This window comes from Vulpes vulpes, chromosome 2 (assembly GCF_048418805.1).
Source record: "Vulpes vulpes isolate BD-2025 chromosome 2, VulVul3, whole genome shotgun sequence".
In the NCBI taxonomy this organism is placed as follows: Eukaryota; Metazoa; Chordata; class Mammalia; order Carnivora; family Canidae; genus Vulpes; species Vulpes vulpes.
Genome location: NC_132781.1, coordinates 31,585,463 through 31,608,932, shown reverse-complemented (window position 1 = coordinate 31,608,932; position 23,470 = coordinate 31,585,463). Strand labels below are relative to the sequence as shown.

At 41.6% G+C, this 23,470-nt stretch overlaps 1 protein-coding gene across 1 annotated transcript; it reads left to right on the top strand.

The window, feature by feature from the left end:
- The first annotated feature begins 6,318 nt into the window (after nt 1-6,318).
- COIL (coilin) lies at nt 6,319-22,952 on the top strand. The gene is made up of 7 exons (XM_025995987.2): nt 6,319-6,633; nt 13,365-14,478; nt 14,602-14,688; nt 15,119-15,166; nt 17,291-17,360; nt 20,335-20,423; nt 21,986-22,952. The coding sequence occupies exons 1-7, from the start codon at nt 6,389-6,391 to the stop codon at nt 22,067-22,069; spliced, it is 1,737 nt and encodes a 578-aa protein (XP_025851772.1). The 5' UTR covers nt 6,319-6,388; the 3' UTR covers nt 22,070-22,952.
- Nucleotides 22,953-23,470: the final 518 nt, after the last annotated feature.

Here is a 23,470-nt window from a genome sequence, read left to right as displayed (position 1 = left end):
GATTAAAATAAAAATCTTGGGCAGCCCCAGTGGCGCAGGGGTTTAGCGCCACCTGCAGCCCAGGGCGTGATCCTGGAGACCCTGGATCGAGTCCCACGTCAGGCTCTCTGCATGGAGCCTGCTTCTCCCTCTGCCTATGTCTCTGCCTCTCTGTGTCTCTATGAATAAATAAATAAAATCTTTAAAAAAAAATAAAATAAAAATCTTAGGGGTGCCTAGGTCTGCCTTTGGCTCAGACTTCTGGGATCAAGACTCACATCAGGCCTCCCTGCTCAGAGGGGAGTCTGCTTCTCCCTCTCCCTCTGCTGCTCCCCCTGCTTGTGCTCTCTCCCTGTCAAATAAACAAATAAAATATTAAAAAATAAAATACTAAAAAATAATAGTTTCTTAAAAATAAATAAGGATCACATTTCTGCAATTAAGTTTTGGTTTGCTGGGATGCCTGGGTGGCTCAGTGGTTGAGCATCTGGCTCAGGTACTGGGATCAAGTTCTGCATTGGGCTTCCTGCAGGGAGCCTGCTTATCCCTCTGCCTATGTCTCTGCCTCTGTGTGTGTGTGTCTCTCATGAATAAATAAAATCTAAAAACAAAAACAAAAACAGAATGAGGGGGTGCCTGGGTGGCTCAGTTGGTTAAGTGTCTGCCTTCAGCTCAGGTCCTGATCCCAGGGTCCACATTGGAGGGGTTTGATCCCAGGCTAAGCTGGGAGCCTGCTTCTCCCTCTCCTTCTGCTGCTCCCTCTGCTTGTGCCTTTTTGCTCTCTCTGTCAAATAAATAAATAAAATCTTAAAAATAAATATAAATAAAACCACAATGTGATACCACTACACATCTTTCAGAGTAGCTGAAATGAAAACCAGCAACGAAGGATATGAAGACATTGAATCACTTCATACATTGCAAGTGGGAAGGCAAAATGGTACAGCTACTCTGGAAAACAGTTGGGCAATTTCTTAAAAAACTAAACATGCCAGATGGCTGGGTAGCCCAGTGGTTGAGCATCTGCTTTTGACCCAGAGCGTGATTCTGGGGTCCCAGGATTGAGTCCTACATCAGGCTCCCTGCAGGGAGCCTGCTTCTCCCTCTGCTTCTGTGCCTCTCTCTCCCTCTGCTTCTCCCTCTGCTTGTGTGCCTCTTTCTCTCTGTGTCTCTCATGAATAAATAAATAAATACTTAAAAAAAAAAAACTAAACTAAACATGCAAGGGTCCCCAGGTGGCTCAGTTGGTTAAGCATCTGCCTTTGACTCAGGTCGTGCGTGATCCTGGAGTCCTGGGATGAGCACTGTGTAGGGCTCCCTGCTCAGTGGGGAATCCACTTCTCCCACTCCCTTTGCCCTTCTTCCCCCCTTGTGCTCTCTCTCTCTCTCAAATAAATAAATAAAATCTTTTTTTTAAAAAAAGCAAAAACTAAACATGCAGCTATCATATGACCCAGCAATTGCACTCCTGGACATTTATCCCAGAGAAATTATTTACATAAAAACCCATCAAGGAATGTTAATGGCAGCTTTATTTGTAATAGCCCCAAACTGGAAATAACCCAAATGGCCTTAAACAGGGTCAACAGGCCTTCACCCCAAATGATTAAACAAACTGTGGTTTACTCAAGCCACAGAATACTGTTCAGCATAAGGAACAAATTATAGATACACATAGCAGCATAGATGAATCTCCAGAGAGTTATGCTGAGAAGGAAGAAAGTCAATACCAAAAGGTTACATACTTTACAATTTCACTCATATAGCATTCTTGAAATGACAAAAAATCATAGAAATAGAAAGCACTGTGGCAGCTATAATAGAACAACAGGTAAGATCATTGTGATAATGGAATTGTTCTGTGTTTTGGCTGTATCAGTCAATACCCTGGTTATCACTGGGGGAAATTAACTAAAGGTTACATGGGATCTCTCTGTATTACTTTCTACAACTGCATGAGAATCTATAATTATATTTAAAAACTTAATTTAAACATACTGGATTGATTGATTTAAAGTAGGCTCCCCTTCAGTGCAGGACTTGAGCTCATGACCCTGAGATCAACACCTGAACTGAGATCAAGAGTCTGATGCTTAATCAACTGAGCTACCCACTTAAAAAAAAAAAAAAAAGGTTAATTTAAAAAGGAAAGCAAATCGAAGCATAAAACATATAGTGTTCTGCTCCTTGCTCTTTTTTTCTCATTATATCCTAGGCACATTTCCATGGCAGTATATTTGGAACTACCTCAATATGGATTTCATTACATAAATTTTGATATAGGGACACCTGGGTGGCTCAGCAGTTGAGCAGACATCTGCCTTTGGCTCAGGGTGTGATCCTGGAGTCCCAGAATTGAGTCCCCTGCATAGGGCTCTCTGCAGGGAGCCTGCCTCTCCCTCTGCCTGTGTCTTTGCCCCGCTCTCTCTCTGTGTCTCTCATAAATAAATAAATAAAATCTTTAAGAAAAAAATAATAAAAAAATAAATTTGATACAGTGAAATTCTATACAACCTTGGATGTACACCAATTTTATTCAATTAAATCTCTGTTGATGGATATTTACTTTGTTTCTTATTATTTGCTTTTACAATGTTTCAGGAAACATTATATAGGATTCTTTGCTCGTAGTATTAGTCTATACATGCCTAGATATGGAATATGCCTAGATATGACCTATCGTATATGGATAGGTCAAAGTACATGAACAAAAGGGATACATGAATTTATAATTTAGACAAATGTTGTCAAATGACCCTTTAGAAGTTTTTAAAGGGTCATTTGACAAATGATAGGCCCTTTCAATAAATTTTTAGTCATGAACGTTGCAAAATACAGATAAACACATATAATTGGGTACCTAACACTCAGTCTTATTAAATTAATGTTAATATTTTGGTTCTGAGTCTTAGATTAGATCTGATCAGATTTAATCAGATCATATCTAAGACTAAGTCTGACTCTTAGATTTATCACTTTGAATCAATCCTTTGTCATCACTCCAGGTTCATAGTAAAGAGAATGGTGGCATTTTGCCTATCTCTAGGGAGGAAACAAGAATAGGCAGGCAAGTACTTAAAAGCCACCTGCTGCTTAGGTAACTTTCCATTTTTGGAGTAGCAGTCTTGTAGGGGGCGGCATAAGTTAGTCCTAAGGAATACCCAAACACTTTCTAAGGAGAAACAAGCATGTATGGTTTTAAGAGAATTAAGTTATACTTCTTGTTTCACTTGAACTTCTTCCCAAAGTTGCTTGCCTGAGAATGTGACTGCACTGTTTTCTGTTCTTCGAAAAGAAATGTATCTCTTGGGGATCCCTGGGTGGCCCAGTGGTTTAGCGCTTGCCTTTGGCCCAGGGCGCGATCCTGGAGACCCGAGATCAAATCCCACGTCGGGTTCCCGGTGAATGGAGCCTGCTTCTCCCTCTGCCTATGTCTCTGCCTCTCTCTCTCTCTGTGTGTGACTATCATAAATAAATAAAAATTTAAAAGAAAATGTATCTCTTGGGCAGCCCGGGTGGCTCAGCGGTTTAGCGCCACCTTCAGGCCAGGGCCTGATCCTGGAGACCCGGGATGGGAGTCCCGCATCGGGTTCCCTGCATGGAGCCTGCTCTGCCATTCTCTCTCTGTCTCTCATGAGTAAATAAATACAATCTTAAAAAAAAAAGAGAGAAATAAATGTATCTCTTTCTCTCTCCTGCCCCATATAAATAAGCCTCACTGGCACCTACTAGGTCATTTGTTTCTACCATGTATTATTAAATTTACATTAACTTTAAGTAAGGAGGGACACCTGCACCCCGATGTTTATAGCAGCAAGGTCCACAATAGCCAAACTGTGGAAGGAGCCTCGGTGTCCATCAAAAGATGAATGGATAAAGAAGATGTGGTCTAGGTATACAATGGGATATTACTCAGCCATTAGAAACGACAAATACCCACCATTTGCTTCAACGTGGATGGAACTGGAGGGTATTATGCTGAGTGAAGTAAGTCAATCGGAGAAGGACAAACATTGTATGGTCTCTCATTTGGGGAATATAAAAATTAGTGAAAGGGAATAAAGGGGAAAAGAGAGAAAATGAGTGGGAAATATCAGAGAGGGAGACAGAACATGAGAGACTCCTAACTCTGGGAAACAAACAAGGGGTGGTGGAAAGGGAGGTGGGCGGGAGGTGGGGGTGACTGGGTGACGGGCACTGAGGGGGGCACTGGACGGGATGAGCACTGGGTGTTATGCTGTATGTTGTTGTTTATTGAACTTCAATAAAAAAAATACAAAAAAAAAAAAAAAAAAACTTTAAGGAAAAATGAGGGCCCCTGGCTGGCTCAGTCAGTTAGAGAATGTGACTTGTGATCTCAGAGTTGTAAGTTCAAGCCCCACATGAGTTTAGAGGTTACTTAGAAGTAAAAAACTTTAGGGACACCTGGGTGGCTCAGCAGCAAAGTGCCTGCCTTTAGCCTAGAGCGTGATCCTGGAGACCCAGAATCGAGTCCCATGTCAGGCTCCCTGCATGGAGCCTGCTTCTCCCTCTGCCTGTGTCTCTGCCTTTCTCTCTCTGTTCTCTCATGAATAAATAAATAAAATCTTAAAAAAAAAAACTTTAAAAAAACTTTAAGAAAAAATGTAGTGCATTCTACTGTAATAATGCACATGACAGCAACCATTGATACATAAAATCTAGTAATTCCCTGAACTTGAGAACAGCTTTCTTGTATTGGGATTAACTCCTTTCTCTTAGATATTGATACACTCTCTCAATTCAAACGCGTTCTTATAAACATAATTGATTTCAACTATCAGATTAAATTGCTAATAAATCTATAACAGTTCACAAATGTCCATCACCCTATCCATGAATACGCAAGTCTTTGATTACAATCCCCATTTCAATGGAATTGCCATTTTTACCCCAGTTTCACCTAATTTTAGCTCCAGAAACCAGGCACCTCTAAGTGTAAATGGTATAATAATCACTTAAGTATTTTTTTTTTAAGATTTTATTTATTTAGGGCAGCCTGAGTGGCTCAGTGGTTTAGTGCTGCCTTTGGCCCAGGGTATGATCCTGGGGACCTGGGATTGAGTCCCATGTTGCCTCCCTGCATGGAGCCTGCTTCTCCCTCTGCCTGTGTCTCTGCAGAGAGACACAGAGAGAGAGAGAGAGGCAGAGAGAGAAGCAGGTTCCCCACAAGGAGCCCAATGTGGGACTTGATCCCAGGACCTGGGATCACGACCTGAGCCAAAGGCAGATGCTCAACCGCTGAGCCATCCAGAGGTCCCTCATCACTTAGTCTTAGTAGACCCTTCCCAGATATTGAGAATGTAAATGACTCTAGCAACTTGGTAAACACTCCTTTGGGAAGTCAAGTGTTTGTTTTTACATTTACTTTGTTACATTTTAACAATTTTTTGTTTTTAAAATATTGTTTTTTAAAGATTTTATTTATTCATGAAAGACACAGACAGAGAGGCAGAGGGAGAAGCAGGCTCCATGCAGGGAGCCCAACGTGGGGCTTTTTTTTTTTTTTTTTAATTTTCATTTATTTATGATGGTCACAGAGAGAGAGAGAGACAGAGGCATAGGCAGAGGGAGAAGCAGGCTCCATGCACCGGAAGCCCGACATGGGATTCGATCCCAAGTCTCCAGGATCCGCCCTGGGCCAAAGGCAGGCTCTAAACCGCTGAGCCACCCAGGGATCCCTCGACGTGGGGCTTGATCCTGGAACCAAGGGACGACGCACGGAGCGGCCGACACTCCCCCACTGAGCCACCTCGGCGTCCATACGGCTTTATTTTAAAACGGCAACATTTACAATACACTGGGAATTGCATCTTTTCCAACTCTTTACAATGAAAAATTTTGTCAATTAAATGTATTGGGGGGGATTACTGTTTTTTGAGATTCTTTTCCGTACAAAAGCAAATATCTTAGAAGGCAACTACTAAGCAGTGCTTGTTTGTTTGTTTTAAGATTTTATTTATTTATTCATGAGAGACACAGACAGAGAGAGGCAGAGACCCAGGCAGAGGGAGCAGCAGGCTCCGTGCAGGGAGCCGGACGCGGGACTCGATCCCAGGACTCCAGGATCACGCCCCGGGCCGAAGGCGGCGCTAAGCCGCTGAGCCACCCAGGGATCCCTGAGCAGTGCTTGTTTATCCAGAGAGTTGCCTAAATTCGGACCCCGCACAGAGCTCAGCGGGACAGGAATTCACTTATCCTCTTTCTTAGCCCAGGGACGACCCGAATTGAAGCCCGCAAGCCCCACGGCGCGGTCGCCGGTTGCGGAGCCTGTAGTAGCCACTCGGCGCCCATAGGGGGCACACGTTAACAGGCCGTCGGGGGCGGGCCGCCGAGCACGCCTCTCCGTAGCCCTGTGGAGCCTCTCGGCTTCCGTTGAGCACCGGGCAAGATGGCGGCCTCCGAGACGGTTAGGCTACGGCTTCAATTTGATTATCCGCCGCCAGCGACCCCGCACTGCACGGCCTTCTGGCTTCTTGTCGACTTGAACAGATGCCGAGTGGTCACGGATCTCATTAGTCTCATCCGCCAGCGCTTCGGCTTCAGTTCTGGGGCGCTCCTGGGCCTCTACTTGGAGGGGGGGCTCTTACCCCCGGCCGAGAGCGCGCGCCTGGTACGAGACAACGACTGCCTCAGGTGCGCGCGGCGCGGGGGCGCGGGCGGGGGGTCGGGGACGCGCCTGCGCAGGCCCGCGGTGCGGTGCGGTGCGGGGGGAGGGGGGAGGGCCGGGGCCGCGCCTGCGCAGGCCCGCGGCGCGGGGGGTCCCGGGAGGCCGCGCGGGGGTGGGGGGCGGGGCTGTCAGGCGGCGCGGCCGGAGCGGCGGGCCCCGAGCGCCCCGAGCTGGCCCCGGGACCCGCGGGCGGCCGCCTAGCGCGGCGCGGGGCCGGGTGCGCGGCGCCCAGGCGGACCGGAGCGTGCGGTTCGCCCTGCCTTCGCGCTCCTGCGAGACCTGCGGAGACCGACGCCGCCGCTCGTGGGGGCTCTGTGGTTCTTCTACACGGGCGTTTGGGACCTTGTGGCTTGCGACTCGGAAAAGAACATGGTTTTAAATGTGCTTTTAGAAGTAAAAAAAAAAAAAAAAATGATGCTGAGTATCCAGGCGCCGTTGTGGTATGAAACGTATACGTGTGGTTGATTTGTGTTGGTAAAATGCTAAGACGTGATCGTGTCAGTTTGGATTTTTGGACTAATTTATTCAGGGTCTCTCTCTCTCTCTCTCTCTTTTTTTTTTTAAGGTTTTATTTATTTGTTCACGAGACACACACAGGCACAGGGAGAAGCGGGCTCCATGCAGGGAGCCCGACGTGGGACTCGATCCCGGGTCTCCAGGATCACGCCCTGGGCTGAAGGCGGCGCTAAACCTCTGAGCCACCGGGCGTCCCTAAACATTTACAATTCAATTGCAAGGACCGCCTCCCCTCCTATTCAGAACTAGCTTGCCTTTTTACATTTTTTTTTTTTTAAAGATTTTATTTATTTATTTGACAGCGCGAGCACAAGTAGGGGGAGCGGGAGCGGGAGAGGGAGAAGCAGGCTCTCTGCCGAGCAGGGCGCCCGAAGTGGGGCTCTATCCCAGGACCCTGGGATCGTAACTTAAGCTGAAGGTCGCTTTACGGACCGAGCCACCCCCGCGCCCCTGAACTATACCATGTCTAATGAATTAATAATTTGCTGCTCACTAACTGCAGTTATACCTCAATTAATGAATCATCTGGGAATTATACTCTTTATCTTTAAAGATTTTATTTTTCATGAGAGAGAGGCAGAGACACAGGCGGAGGGAGAAGCAGGTTCCATGCAGGGAGCCCGACGCGGGACTCGATTTTGGAACTCCAGGATCACGCCCTGAGCTGAAGGCGGGCGCTTAACCTCTGATCCACCCAGGGATCCCTGGGAATTATACTCTTTCTGATGAAATTAATGTCAAAAGCAATCCATGACAGCTGTTAGAAGAAATAAATACAGCACAATGGCAGGCAGAATTTCTCCTAAACACTTCAGATGCATAATTGTGTGTGATAAGAAATACCTCTGCAGCTGGACTTTAGTAAAAAACTGAATTTGGAAAAATTTTGTATATTTTTGTGGTTTCCTATTTTCAATCTTTCTGTCTTCCAACAGATTTCACCTTTTTTCAGAGCTACAGAAGAAAGCATAGTCTCTTTTCTTAAAGGTTCCTAATATTGTGGGAGTAGACCAAAATAACTAGTTTCATGCCTCTGCATATTACCTTCTGGTGTGATTCAGGCAGTCAGCCTGGATAATTATACTAGGTTGTGCTGCTAAGTGCAGAAGATGATTGAGAAGGGAGAGAGGTCATCGTGGAACACAAATGGTCAGGGAATTTCACAGTTCCTTGATGGACATGTTAGATGGCACAGGAGAGTTGTAGAGGCAAAAGCTAACCTGACTCAGTGAAGAGAGAAGTCTGACCGCAGAAGGATTCTGTACGATTGCTGGGAGTACTGAGAAAAATCTAATCAAGAACGGTGGAGCAGGAGGCTTGCAAGGATTCTCCCCAGTGCCACAGCCATTTCCTCATAGCCCATTCTCTGAAGCCCCCAGAACCTGACTTTTTCTACTCTGACAGATGAAAAAAAAAAAATATTTCAAAATAGTTCAGGGTAAAAAAGTTCCTTATTTGTCTTCTCTCATATTCTTCCCACATCCCCCGTCTCTAGAAGTATCCTCAGTTAAGTTTGGGGTAATCATTCTTTTTAAATGCCATGCAGTATTCTTTTACATGACCATGTCAATTTATTTAACCAACCTCTTACTAATGGATGTATTAGGTTATCTTAATTCATTTGGGCTGCTATAATAACAGGCATTTATTTCTCACAGTTCTAGAGGCTGGGGAGTACAAGACCAAGATGCCAGCAGATTCAGTGTCTGGTGAGGCTTGCTTTCTGGTTCATAGATGGCACCTTCTCACTGTGCCTTCACTGCAGAAGGGACTAGGGAGGGCTGTAGGGTCTGTCTTATAGGAGCACTAATCTGGTTCGTGAGGATTCCACCCTCATTACATAAACACCTTCTAAAGTCCCCACCTCCTAAGTCCATCACATTTGGCAGTTAGGATTTCAGCATATAAATTTTGCAGCGACACAAATATTTAGACCATGGCTTTTTTTTTTAAGATTTTTATTTTTAAGTAATCTCTACATACAATATGGGGCTCAAACTTATAACCCCAAGATTAAGAGTCACATGCTGCATTGACTGAGCCGGCCAGCTTGCCCCCATGACAGTTGTTTTCTGTTTTTCACTGGTACGTACTGCTGTAGTGAATGGTCTTGTACATCTTTGTGTACTTGGGCAGTGGTTCAGCAGCATACATTCCTAGAAGAGGTACTTTTTGGTCAGATTTTAAAATTTGATAAGTACTGTCAAATTGGCCTCCAGAAAAAGTTGTATAGGTCTGTATTTATGCCAACAATATGAGTTACTTTTGTTCAGTATTGTGTGAAAGGCAAGAGAGCAGAATGATTAAAAGTTCACGGTCTGGAGTCAGAACCCTAGTTTGAATCATGACTCATTAGCCGTGTTCCCTTGGTCAAGTAACTTGACCTCTATGAAGGTGATAATGCAGCAGCCAGGCAGGAGGGAGCCTGAAGGGACTGAGGGGACCCAAAGAGAGTGCAGCTCTACCTTTTTACTTTTCTTATTGAATTTCACCCCCATTTCTTTTTTTTTTTTTTAAGTAGAATGCTTTTTTTTTTTTTAAAGATTTTATTTATTCATAGACGCACACACACACACACACACACACAAGAGACAGAGACAGGCAGACAGGCAGAGGGAGAAGCGGGCTCCATGCAGGGAGTCTGACGCAGGACTTGATCCCGGATCTCCAGGATCATGCCCTGGCTGCAGGCGGCGCTAAACTGCTGTGCCACTGGGGCTGCCTTCACCCCCATTTCTTGAGACAAATTGATTAAAAACCCACCAACTCCTGCTGTCAGAGGACTTATAATTATTGTTTTAATAAAAATTAGAGTTAACATTTGGATACTACTTGTTCAGAGTCTGGCACTGCTCTAAACATATATGATAGTTCATCTGAATATTATAATTATCACTATTCCCATTTTTACAAATGAGGTAATATTTTAAAAATTTACTTAAAGTGGCAGAAGAAGGATTTGAATCCAATCACTTTGGCCTTGGTAGGCGGTGGGTTTGGGGTATCTGGCTGTGCAGTTGGGCGTGGCTGTATTTCTATGTGATAGAATCCTAGAAGTGAAATTTCACACTTAAAGGGAGTACCTTGCATTTTCGGGTGGCTGGGTGGCTCAGTTGGTCGAGCATCTGTCTCTTGGTTTCTGCTCAGGTCATGATTTCATGGGTCCTGAGACTGAAGCCCATAAGTTGGGCTCTGTTCTCAGTGGGGGAGTCTGCTTAAAGATTCTCTCCCTCTGCCCTTCCCCCCATTTGCTTGGGTGCGTGCTCTCTCAAATAGATAAATCTTAAATACATAAATAAATAAAGGAAGTGCCTCTCATTTTGATAATACTACCCAGTTTGTCCAAAGAGTGCATGAACGGTGGAGAGTCTGTTTTAAAAATTTCTTGGAATTAAATCTCTTTCATTGCTAATTACCTAGGTAATTCACTTCTCTTTGTACAAGGACGGCTACATTTGTTGTCTGTGATCCAAGTAGAGAAATAAAGGAATTGCCAGGGAGAGTGTATTCCCTAAAAGGAATGGTAACTCAGCAGACCCAGGTGAACTGTTTCTCATCCTCTGGATGACATTTTGTCTCTCAATCTTACAGTGTTCCAAATAGAAATGCTTCTTCTCAGGAATAGGAGATGGTGAGGCTGTAGTAGTCACAGGTCATACCTTCATATCAATATCCACAGATCGATGCCTTCAGAATGGTTGAGGTAGGGCCAAGGGCTGCTTTTGAAAGCATGATGGTGTTACAAGCTCCTCTGAAAGGCAGCAGGTGCTGTATTCCAGTGATTTAATGAGCCACAGTGACTGAACCAAGAGTATTGCAACCATTTTCAAAGTTTTTTTTTTTAATTTTTTAAAAAGATTTATTTATTTATTCATGAGAGAGAAAGAGAGGCAGAGACAGGCAGAGGGAGAAGCAGGCTCCCCACCAGGAGCCCTATGCGGAACTTGATCCCAGATCCCTAGATTACACCCTGAGCCAAAGGCAGACACTCAACTCCTGAGCCACCCAGATGTCCCACCATTTTCAAAGTTTGATGAAAAATTTGGTCCTAATTGGTTACCTCAGAATTGAAGGTTGAATATTTAGCAATAACATTGCTACAGGTAAAACAAATTAAGAATGTCAAGGGACAATCCAATATTCTGTAAGTTCCTCAGTGGTTCTTGGGTTCACAGGATGCCCACCTAGTTTTTGCCCATTTGAGAACTACTTCCTTGCTGCTGGATGCTGAGGTCCATCCTGGGAATAGAGGGACTTTTATTTCTTTCTTTATCCTGATATCAGTAGCTTTGATTTTAATTTGATTTGTATGTATCTGTGTATTTGTGTACTCTGAAGAATACATTTATTAATACATTTAATAATCCACTATTATTATAGTGGATGTTTTTTCCAACTACCACATTGCAATAAATCACAGCATTACTATCCCATAAACATTTAAAAAAAATGCTTGTATCTGCTTATCCACCACTTATACCTTATTTTCAAATATGATTAATCTTTCTGTGGTCACTAAGAAAACTTGATGAAATGTATAGCTAGATATAAATGTATTAAAAGTATAATGTCTTTTTTTTTTTTAAAGATTTTATTTATTTATTCATGAGACACACACAGAAAGAGAGAGGCAGAGACAGAGGTAGAGGGAGAAGCAGGCTCCATGCAGGGAGCCCAATGCGGGACTTGATCCCAGGACTGCGGGATCACGCCCTGAGCCAAAGGCAGACACCCAACATCTGAGCCACCCAGGCGTCCCTAGAATGTTTGTTTTTAGCAGGCAATTTTGAGCCCCCACTATATACTTGACATTGGGGACACTCTCAGCTTTCCATCATTGGACTGCACATATTAGAATTAGCTGTTGCCAGTTCACCAGACAACAGAATTCCTTCACTATAATAATCATTTTGGTTGGAGTGTATGTTAGGGTTCTCCAGAGAAATAGATAAAATAGGAGATAATAAATACATATAGAATTGAATGTGTTATAAGGAATTGGCTCATGAGATTATAGAGGCTCAGAGGTCCCAAGATCTACATTTGGCAGGCTGGAAACCTAGGGGAACTGATGATATATGTCTAGTCCAAGTCCAAAGGCCTGAGGTCCAGGGAAGTCAATGGTATAAGTTCCAGTCCTAGTCTGATTCTGAAGGCAGGAGAAGGCTGACAGCTCAGACAGTTAGGCAGAGAGAGGGGATCCTCTTCAGGCATTCAGTGGATTGGATGAGGCTCACTCACATTAGGGTGGACGATCTTTTTGATTTAGTCTCCCAATTCAGATGTTAATCTCATCTAGAAGCACCCTCACAGACAAACCCAGCAGTGTGTCACCAAATCTCTGGGCACCCGAGGCCCAGGCAAGTTGACACATAAAATTAATCATCATAGGTTATCATGGAATTTTTTTTTATCATGGAATTTTATAATGGCTGTTATGAATTGTTAGAATTCTTTCCTAAAATTCAACAAAATAAAAGTAAAATCTGATTTTAAGAAAAAGCAGCGCATATATAAAAACAAAAGTGGATACTCTGCATTATCACCATTTGGAATAGGTAACATAGTAGCATGGAAAGATTGAACTTTGAAGTTAGACAAACTACGGTTTGAATGCCATTTCTGCTGCCTCTTAACTGTGGATCTTGAGTTGCTTACTTGTCTGATCTGTTTTAAAATGGAAACCTACTTCATGTGGCATTTAGATGAGAGAAAAGGTCTAGAAAATATTTGGGATGGAGTCGATATTCAATAAATAAAACTAGTCATGGGCAGCCTGGGTGGCTCAGCGGTTTAGCGCCACCTTTGGCCTAGAGTGTGATCCTAGAGACCCAGGATCGAGTCCCATGTCAGGCTCCTTGCATGGAGCCTTCTTCCTCTTCCTGTGTCTGTGCCTCTCTGTCTCTATGTCTCTCATGAATAAATAAATAAATAAAATCTTAAAAAAAAAAAAAAGAACAACAGAGAAAGATTTAAAAAAAATAAAATAAAACTAGTCGTTTGACAGTTGACCATGATTCCACATAGGCCAGTTTGTCAAAAAGAGTCTTTTATCCTTCAGTGATTTGACATTTTTTCATTAACTGATGGCAGGAATGTCTACAGTCATCTCAGTATGTAATTGTGTCCTGGAGAAATGCTTATGAATTACTCACTGCAGCCTTCTCTCTTGTTTTGATAGAGTTAAATTAGAAGAGAGAGCAGCTTCTGAGAATACCGTGACGGTCAAGAATGGTGATGATAGTCATTTATTACCTAGAAAAGCAAAGAAGAGGGCATTTAAGTTGGAGGAGGGTGAAGAAACTGAACTAGATTATAAAAATTCAAAGAAGCATTGGAAGAGGCAAGAGAACAATAACGATGAGAAGACTTTGGACCTAGAACCAAAAACTGTCACAGATCTGAGTGTGAGGAAAAAAAGCAAGAGGAAAAACAAAGCCATGTGTAGTGTAGTGGATGGTGATGACGAAGAAACCAAAAGAAAATCACCAAAGAGAAAGGAGAAATGTGAATATAAAAAACAGTCAAAGAACTCCAGGTCTTCCAAAGCACAGTCAGCGAAGGACTGGGTCATCCCCAACGGTGGTCCTCCAAAGGGCTCACCTGCTAGAAGCAGCCTGGTCAAAACCAAAAGGAAAAGTGGTGCAGGCATTAGTACAAAAGATAGTCCCATTTCCTCCTCAGAGTCTGAGTCCTATCATGAATCAACCAGTGATGGTCTCAGCCATGTCATCTTGGAGGTCAGAAATTCCTCAGAGAAAATATCAACTGAGATATCAAAGGAAGGACTCTCTACCAAAACCACAGCTGCAAACAAAGTGGCCACCAAAATTGGCTTTAACTCTCCTTCTGTCAAGGGCAAGACAACCAGAACATCATCTTCTAGTTCCGACTCTAGCTCAGAGTCAGATGACCAGTGTACAGTGTCGAAGAGTACCCCAGAGCGCGCTGCAGGTTTCCTAAAGCCAGTAGGCCTCTTTGCCGGACGAGGCTGTCCTGGCCCGGGGCCCTGTGCACAGACTCCCAGTGCTGCTGGGTGGAAGCACTCTGACGCAAACGGGGTCAGGCAGGCCCCTCTTGGGCCTCCTCCCAACGTGACTCTCCCCACCACTTTGGGCAGAGGTTGGGGGAGAGGCGAGGACCTTCTTTCTTGGAAGGGGGCTAGAGGTCGGGGGATGCGGGGGAGAGGCCGAGGCCGAGGGCAGGCTGTTTCCTTTGTGTTAAATAGAAATGCTGAATATCAGAAGAACCAACAATTGAATGAAATGGTAACAAACACATCCACTATTATCCAGGCAAGTATTATTTCTCCTGAGCGTACCTCTTTCCCTTCTCCCATGGGGTGTGTCTGGAGTAGATGTCACAGGTTTGCTTTTTTTCACCAGTAACAAAGTCACATGACTAATGCTGTTTTTCAGAATCCAATAGAGACACACAAGAAGGACTACAGTTTGTTACCACTGTTAGCAGCTGCTCCTCAAGTTGGAGAAAAGATTGCTTTTAAGGTATATTTTGAAACCATAACTATAACAAAGAAGATTACCCTGCCTCTGAATAAATTTACTCATTAGCAGATCACAATTATATATGCATATGTATACAGAGCCTTTCCAGATCATATCTGTCCTCTTCTTGTGCCTAGCATGTAATAGGTGCCTACTTACTGTTTTCTGAATGAATAAAAATGGCTTAGCCTGGTGTTGGAACATAGCAAGTGCTCAATAAAAAAAGCCTTATATAATCACAAACCCTGCCCTCCCAGCCTCCTGCCCCAAACCAAAGAAACCTTTTCCACTAGAACCCCTGTTTTGCCACAAGTTCATGGTAGGGCACCCAGAGCGGTGGGGTAGGTACCCCAACCCAGCACATTTTCTCAGGGGCAGAGGAGAGGAACTGCAGAGCTTGTGTATTTGTGGGCTCTTTCTTCTTTTTTAGCTTTTGGAACTAACATCCGATTATTCTCCTGATGTCTCTGACTACAAGGTAAGGCTGTTTATTTAAAAAATAACTGTCTTTATATTAAAGAACCTGAAGTCCTATTTACTGCTGCTAATATGGATAATTTTGATTTTTTGGAGTAATAATGTCAAGTAGAAGATGCGCACATTTTCAAAATGTAAACTTTTTAATAGTCTCACCGTGGAGCTCCCAGGGTTTTCCTTGCACTTGGGGATGGATGTAGGGCAGTGATGAGTTTTAAGCTTTTTTATTTTATTTTATTTTTTTTTTTCGTGTGAGTTTTAAGCTTTTTTAAAAAAGATTTTATTTATTTATTCATGAGGGGGGGCGGCAGAGAGGCAGAGACACAGGCAGAGGGAGAAACAGGCTCCATGCAGGGAGCCCGACGTGGGACTTGATCCCAGGTCCCCAGGATCAGGCCCTGGGCCGAATGCAGCGCTAAACCGCTGAGCCACCCGAGCTGCTCAAGTCCTTTTTTTCTAATCAGCTTCAGTACTTGCAAGCTTATCTGAATGCCACTCCCCCCAGATCCTAAACTTTGAAAGGAAATAATAAATAGTTCTCAGCCAGAAAATTTGATTAATTTCATCATAACAGTTGGTATAATTGGATTATTGCAGGTTCTTATGGTCAAACATGGCCCCTTTTGCATTATCTGTTAACCACAGGTAACCCACAAATATTATCCTTGGAATTTATTCACTACGCATCTGTGTGGGACTTCACATTGGCATGAGCTTTATCATACTTCAGGAAAAGTTTTACTCCAGTGGGATTACAGAATTATATGTTTCCTTCCCTTTTTCACTTTCAAAATTTTGTTAGAATGCATAATTTCTTATTTTGATGTAATATGCAAAATATAAGACCATTTGAAAAACAATGATTAGTAATGTTAACATAGTAATACAAAAAAAAAGTACAAGGAGATTTGATTTGAGTTGATACCTTGGAAGACCTTTTTTTTTTTTTAAAACATTGTAAAACTTTTAAAATCCTGATAAGAACCTTTCCTCAAAAGCAAACTAGAAGAAGAATCAGTTCATGAAGGGGTTTGGTAGGTCAGTTCTGGGTAATTGGTATTTTATCATATTTTTCATCTTAGTCCCTTAATGTAGGTGACATAGAAGTTATCTAAAGCAGGTTCCTTGTGAGTGAAAAGGGTTAATATTATATTAATAACTATCCTGGAAGGAAAATGTAAATGGACCTGTCTAGGGCAAACCAGGATGTTTTGTCACCTTACCATAGTGATATATGAGGAAATAGAGATAAATATAGAATTGATATGTTCTACAGCCTCTACATATTATGAGTCTAGATAATACCGATTTTTAAAAATGCATAGTAAATCGATGTTGGTCATCACAGTTATTACCCTAGAAAGCTATCTGCTTACTTTCCCAGTATTTTTAGAACTTTCTGGAAATTATTTTGAAAACCATTTGCAGGGTGAAAATCAGTCCCACTTTTTTTTTTTTTTGTTTTGTTTTGACCTCAAGTGCTGTTATCTAGCTCAATTACTGGCTGTTTTCCTGAAGCTTGCTTCAGAAGTCAAATCTGTCTTCAAAGAATGTAGTCTCCTCTGCCCTTGACCCTGTCTCATGTGTACATACTTGTATGTGGGATTTTAATCAATAGAGGTGACTGAGTGATACCACAGGAATCAGTGCAATGAAAGAAGAATTTATTACTTATATTTCCTGAGGGGGCAGAGAATGCCATGCTGTGCAGGCCCCTGGGGGAAAGCATCTGGGTGCCATTCAGAGGCAGAGAGGCAGGCAGAGGCCCAGAACCTGGGCCAGGGACTTTATTGGGATTTCCTTGGGACAGGCAAGGCAAGATGGGGGAACAGTTTAGAATTGGCTAGTTTGAATAATTAGCAGGCTTTGGGCTACAGGAGCTATGCCTATATGTGTGGTACTTGCCCCTGGGATGATTTAGACCAGGGAAAATATTGGCTTGGGGTGTGGGAGTTTTATTTCTCCTACAAGTTGATTTATTAATAGAAAGTTTGAATACTGAGATAAAATTTATATAATGTAAAATTAACAATTTTAACCATTTTGAATTGTATAATTCGGTGGTTTTAGTATATTTGAAGTGTTTCACATGTTGGTTTTTGACTTGGACTTTTATTTTTGAAAGGAAGGAAAAATACTAAGCCACAATCCAGAGACCCAGCAAGTAGATATAGAAATTCTTTCATCCTTACCTGGTGAGTTTTCTAGAAAAGAATTTGAAAATTTAGGCTCTTCATATCTACTTTGCTTTCTACATAGCCTTTATACTCAGGGGCTGCTCCCTGCCTTGGCCTCTGTGGCTAAATCTCCACTAACCCTCTCCACCTACCCCCAGCACAGAGTAAGCCCTTGGGACCTATGCTCCTCCTAGTGGAGGTGTGTGGCTGCTAAGGGTTGTTGGATTTGTTTTCAAAGCTGTTGGGCAAGTTGTTCTTATTCCTGTAATTATGTAATTTCATAAAAATTACATAAACTCATATACACTGATTATAAAAAGAATTATTTCTGTGAAACCCAAATTGAATGCAGACCCAAGAGTGTAACTAAGAAATTTACTATTGAATTATGCAAGGGTGGATCTGCTATAAGAGATTGGGAGGAATTTGGTAAAAATCTAGAAGATTCTGAACTTAGACTGCCTTGCATTCTTGCATTCCTTTAAAAAAAAAAAAAACAACTCAGAACTGGAAATTGTAGAAATTGCAGACATACTTTAAGTATATGGTTTATAAAAGAGAGATGACTAGTCAGTGGGCTCCTAAGGCCTACTCAGCTCTATTTCAAAAGATTAGCAAATGAACATACTTTTGTATGTTAAGTTAAAATAAAATGTCTAAAGTGTATGTGCGCACACACTCTCATACATTATTTCAAATGCTTCCCTGCCTTTTTTTTTTTTTTTTAAGATTTTAAAAATTTATTCATGAGAGACACAGAAAGAGAGAGAGAGAGAGAGAGAGGCAGAGACATAGGCAGAGGGAGAAGCAGGCTCCATGCAAGGAGCCCCATGCAGGACTCAATCCTGGGACTCCAGGATAACACCCTGAAGCCAAAGGCATCCCTGCTTCCCTGCTTTATCTCCGATTCACCTCACCTGTTATTGGTTCTAAAATCCAGGAATAAGAGCTTTTACTGTATATGGCTTCAGTTGTGTTGTGTTGTAGGGGTTCCTGGCCAGGGAGCAGGAGAGATCCCTCTTTCTTTAGCAGACCCTAAGGCAATTAGTTGTATTCTGTTTGTATTTAAGTATTGTAGTGGGTAGAAGATTCGAAGCTCCAGTACACAGAAGTTAAAGTTTTCCAGCAAAATCCCTTTATATTAAGTAAATGATTAGATATAACTTAAATTGGTTTTCTAGCTTTCTTTTGATTAGGTTTTATTTGAAGAAATCTCCCTTCCTAGGAATGGTGGACAGAGAAGTTTGTTCATGGTCAGATTCCATGGACACAGCCTGAGTACTGCTTGTCTCAGGTGATTGACAGTGAGAACATCCAATTAGACTTTTCTTCTTTGGAGCATCTAGAAATGGCTTTATCTGTTCACTAATAGAAATACAGATAGTCCTCACTTTGCATGGTTCTGATATATATATGTATATATATACATATATATGTATATATATACATATATATATGTATATATATATATATACACACATATATATAGGAACTTTAGTTACCTTGGCTTGGTTTAATAACAACAGTTTCAATGATATTAGGTATGCTGTGAACTGTGAACAACTGCATAAAGTACTGCTAGCTTTTTGGTCCACAAATCACTGTAAATTACAGATGCCCATCATGATTAGTGACCAATCACATCACTTCCAAGTCTCCTGGTGATTGGTCACTGTGCATCTGTTACTCTGTTTCCATACACACAGCAATGCATGTAATTGTGCTGCCTCCTACATGGCATTTTACAAAAATAGTTAATTGAGATAGGGAATTGGTCAAGAAAGATGAAAGTACAACAAAGAAGCAAAAAGTGATGGTTCTGGAGGTTACATCCAAGAGGAGTTCAAATGAAGTTGGGTTAGAAGAAACAGCTAACCAAAGGGATGTTGGCACTGCAGTTTATGTGAATTCCTTGACATAAATGAGGAAGGGTGGTGGTAACAAAAGGGATGAAGAGGTCCCCAAAGTAACATCAGCAAAAATGTCACACAATTGCAAAAAAGAAACAGAGGAGCTCTGAGAGCTATTTCATGTTCATGCTAAGAGCTCAAAGGATAAAATACTCAAAGCTCATCCACACTTAGGAGTCTGTTGGTTCTGCAAGGTGTAGAAAGATTCTTACTCTGTGTTGTTACGTGACAGGAAGGCAAGCACTATTCAAACCACTCTTGATACATTTCCTTTCTTTTTTTTTTTTTTTTTTTTTTTTGATGTTTATTTTTAAGTAATCTTTACACCAGTGTGGGTTCAGATTCACAAACCCAAGATCAAGAGTTACACAACTCTACCGACTAAGCAAGCCAAGTACCCACATAAGTTTCTTAACAAAGAAATAGGACATTAATTCTCAGTCTTTCTGGTGTCTTAGATTACAGTGTACTATATTTACTCTTTTTTCATCTCCCAGTACAATAGGTTTTAATGTTTTGACAATTTTTAAAATGTCCTGATAATTTTCCCCATTTGATTATTCAGATTGTTTTGCATGATTTCAGCCTGCATGGTCATTTTTGTAGCCTCACACTACCATACAAAGTGAGGACTGCTGTATTACCAAGTTGTAAGCATGTTTAATTTCTGAGGACACAGAGCAAGATAGACAAATTTTGCAGAATTCATATTGCCTTTCCCTGCTGGAACATATCAATGATCTTTTGGATTATCTAATGGTTACACATATTTTTTTTTTTCTGAGAGTACTAATAACAGTGTGTCAAGCTTGTTTATTTTTTGATGAAGGAAAGATTGTCTCTGATAAATGACCAAGAAACTCCCTCTGCTGTTACAGGTTTTGTTTTGTTTTTTTTGTTACAGGGTTTTTTAAGGGTCGCCTGTCACTGAGCACTCCATGCTTTTATGTGCATACCCAGCCTATACATCAGTGGGCAGTTTGTTTGTGGTTGTTTTTCTAATGATAAAAGTTCCCTGTAGAGGAACATTTTCACTACCGGGAAATGACTTATTGTCTCTCCTTCCTACCGTCTGGTTTCAGCCATGAAAGAACCTGGGAAATTTGATTTGGTTTATCACAACGAAAACGGAACTGAGGTAGTGGAGTACGCTGTGACGCAGGAGAAGAGGGTAGGCACGCTTCTCTTCTTGGGCTTGCTTGGTTGTTCATTCTCTCTCCACTGGCTACTGGTGGTCTGGAAGGTGACATTGCAGCTTCCTGAACTGCCTATCTTAAAGCCATAAAAGATGTAGGCCCTGGGATCCCTGGTCTACCTACAGGGTGGCAGTTTCAGTGTCCAGTGCCAAGTTAGGGTGCCATCTTGGATCTCAAAGAGCCTATGTGACAAGGCGCACAAATAGCAAAGTCTTATTGAAGACTATAGAGTTGCATAAAATCGTAGTTATGTCACGGTTTTGGTAGAAAAGAATAGTATATTTAAAAAACTTTATTGATGTATACATTGGGAAAAGTATACTTAAATATATAGCTTGAACAATTGTCACAAATGAACATACCCATATCACCAGCACCTAGGTCAAGAAGCGGAACATTAATAACAGCCCCCCTGGAAGTCTCCATCATGCCTCCCTGTAGTTACTACTACCTCCCAGTTGTTACTGTGATTGTGACTTACAACAGCATAGATGTTTTCAAAGAATGACATAAAATGAATGATTCTGTCTTTTGACTTCTGCTTAAATCCTTAAAGTGCCATTTTAGGAAATATCTGGTTTAGAGCTTTTAGGCAGCCAGACTTCCAGAGTTGCTGGCAATGACTGATTCATGAGGCTGTGCTAGCATTAAGCTAAATAGAATTTATATTTAAGAAAATGCTTCCTCTTAAGGTGTTTATATTTGAAATGTTATGGATATTATTCTGTAACTTTCAGTATTGAAAAGTCACATTTTAGAAATGTAAACTTGTAGAAACCCTAACCAGACTATGTTTTGCTTTGTCTTTAGGATAGATGACACTTTTAGGGATTTATTCCAAAAATACATTTTTAGGGTCTGTGGGATCAGCAGATTTGGCCAAGTCTCCTGTACTTCTTTATTTGCAATGTATGCCTCTTCACTTTTTTGTTGAAATGTATTCTTGGAAACTACATTGGAAAATTAAACCTTGGAAGCTTTCCTCTCTATGCCTTATTAAATGGGGCCTGAAGCAGAGCCTGTCATTCATTAACCTTTCTCTGACACTAGATGGCCCTCCTGATTCATCCACATGGCCAAGTATTAGTATTTGTTTGCTCTTGGTAAAACCTGAACCGCCTAGATTTAGGTAGCAAAGGATAGGAACTGTAGAGCTGTGCAAAGGAACATCAGGAGTCCAGTAATAACCCTAATGGGCCACATCTGCCTATGAAGAGTATTTGTGCCACTGAGCCACAGGGTCTGGTTGGGCAAATCCTCTTGACCCTGGGTAACCAGCTGCCCCACACCCTAGCCCATCCCACCCCCTGCTTGAAATGAGAGAAGGGTGAAATGTGTTTAATGTGTAGTTGCATTCTAGGTAAACAGGTGCTTCTGTCCTAATTGAACTCAGCTTACTGGGACTCAGATCATTCCAGGTCTTCTTCAGCCAATTCTGCACAAATGGAAATTTACTTGACTGAAGTTTTTAACCAACTAAAACTTCTGTGACCTCAAAATGAAACCTCTAAACCAAATATTTTGTGTTTTTCCTCAGATCACTGTTTTTTGGAGGGAGTTGATTGACCCAAGATTGATTGTTGAATCTCTGAGTACCACACCAAGTACAGAGCCTGCTTGAGGATGACCTCTCCACCTCATAGTTTATAAATGTTTTGTTGGTGAAAGCGACTATAACCTGAACTTTAAGAAAAAAAAAAGATTCGAAAGTTGTATGCATTTTTTGTTCACTTTACTGCATAGGAAAAAAAAATCTACCTCATCATTTAAAATAACATGGATGTGCTTTTTGTAGATCTTTTTTTTCTTCTTCCAGGCTTAATTTCAGTAACAAAATTTAAAACATGACATTCCCTGCAGGCATTGTTATATATCAGTATATATAGTTTCTTCTCTTTTTTTATTTATTTTTTGACCATCAAGTAGCCAACGTCAGTAGGAGTTTATAACACCAAGTACAAGAAAATGCTGCATATCTTGTCTCAGTAAGTTCCATTAAGTAACATTTTAAAACATGAAAGCATGTTACTTGACCTAATTTTTTAACATTCGAGTTGTTCCATTAAATGTGGAACATCTTATAAATTGCAAGTATTTTATACTTGTAACTGTCAAGAATTTAAAAGTAACTGGGTTTGTTGCAGGCGATGAGTTAAGGAATCCTTTCACATTTTTCTCAACTTTAAAATTGAGGATTTCCAGAGCCCTGGGTAGAGCAATGAAAATAAGACTTTGTATGTTTGCCTGGAGACGAACTGGTATTCCACCTGGGTGAGGGGATTTCCTATGAGTTCAGGCCAGGGAACCTGTTATCTTACTACAAGATCCCAAGCACCTGGCTGAGTGTGCTGGAGTGAGGACTGAACAGAAACTCCGGTTTCTGTTATTATTCAACACAAAGCTAAAATGGCTAAATATATACTGTGAAAATTGCTTCCTTTTAACAAAGATTAGGTTCCTCCTTCAGCTTTGCAAATTTTTAAATAAAATCATATTGAACTAAACTTCCATGCTGAGTCATCATGTTTAGTTGAGTGTTGCAAACTGCCATCTTATTTCACAATAACACGAGAGATACAAATGTTCTGGAACAGGAAAGTTTGCTTTGACTGAAGAGTCTATCGTTGCAAAGCTTAGTCCAGTGAGATGCATTAGATCTAGGAGCTATTGGGCCGGTGGTGCTGTCCAGTTTTAAACTGCATGACATTGATGTGTATCAAATGTGTATTTATTGATCTGTAATGGGAAGTATTACTCCAGAAAAAGTGAGATCAACGTGAATGATCGGATCTTGGCACTAGGGTTCTTGCGTAGCACACTTTCTTTCTAGGATCTGAAAAACAAAGTAACTAGTAAGTGGCAGCAGGCATATGAATAAATGTTCAATATCATTCATTATCAGTTATCAGGGAAATGCAAATCAAAACCTCAGTATCACCTCAGAACTGTTAGAATGGATATTATCAAAAAGACAAGAAATAACACGTGTTGGTGAGAATGTGGAGGAAAGGGAATCCACTGT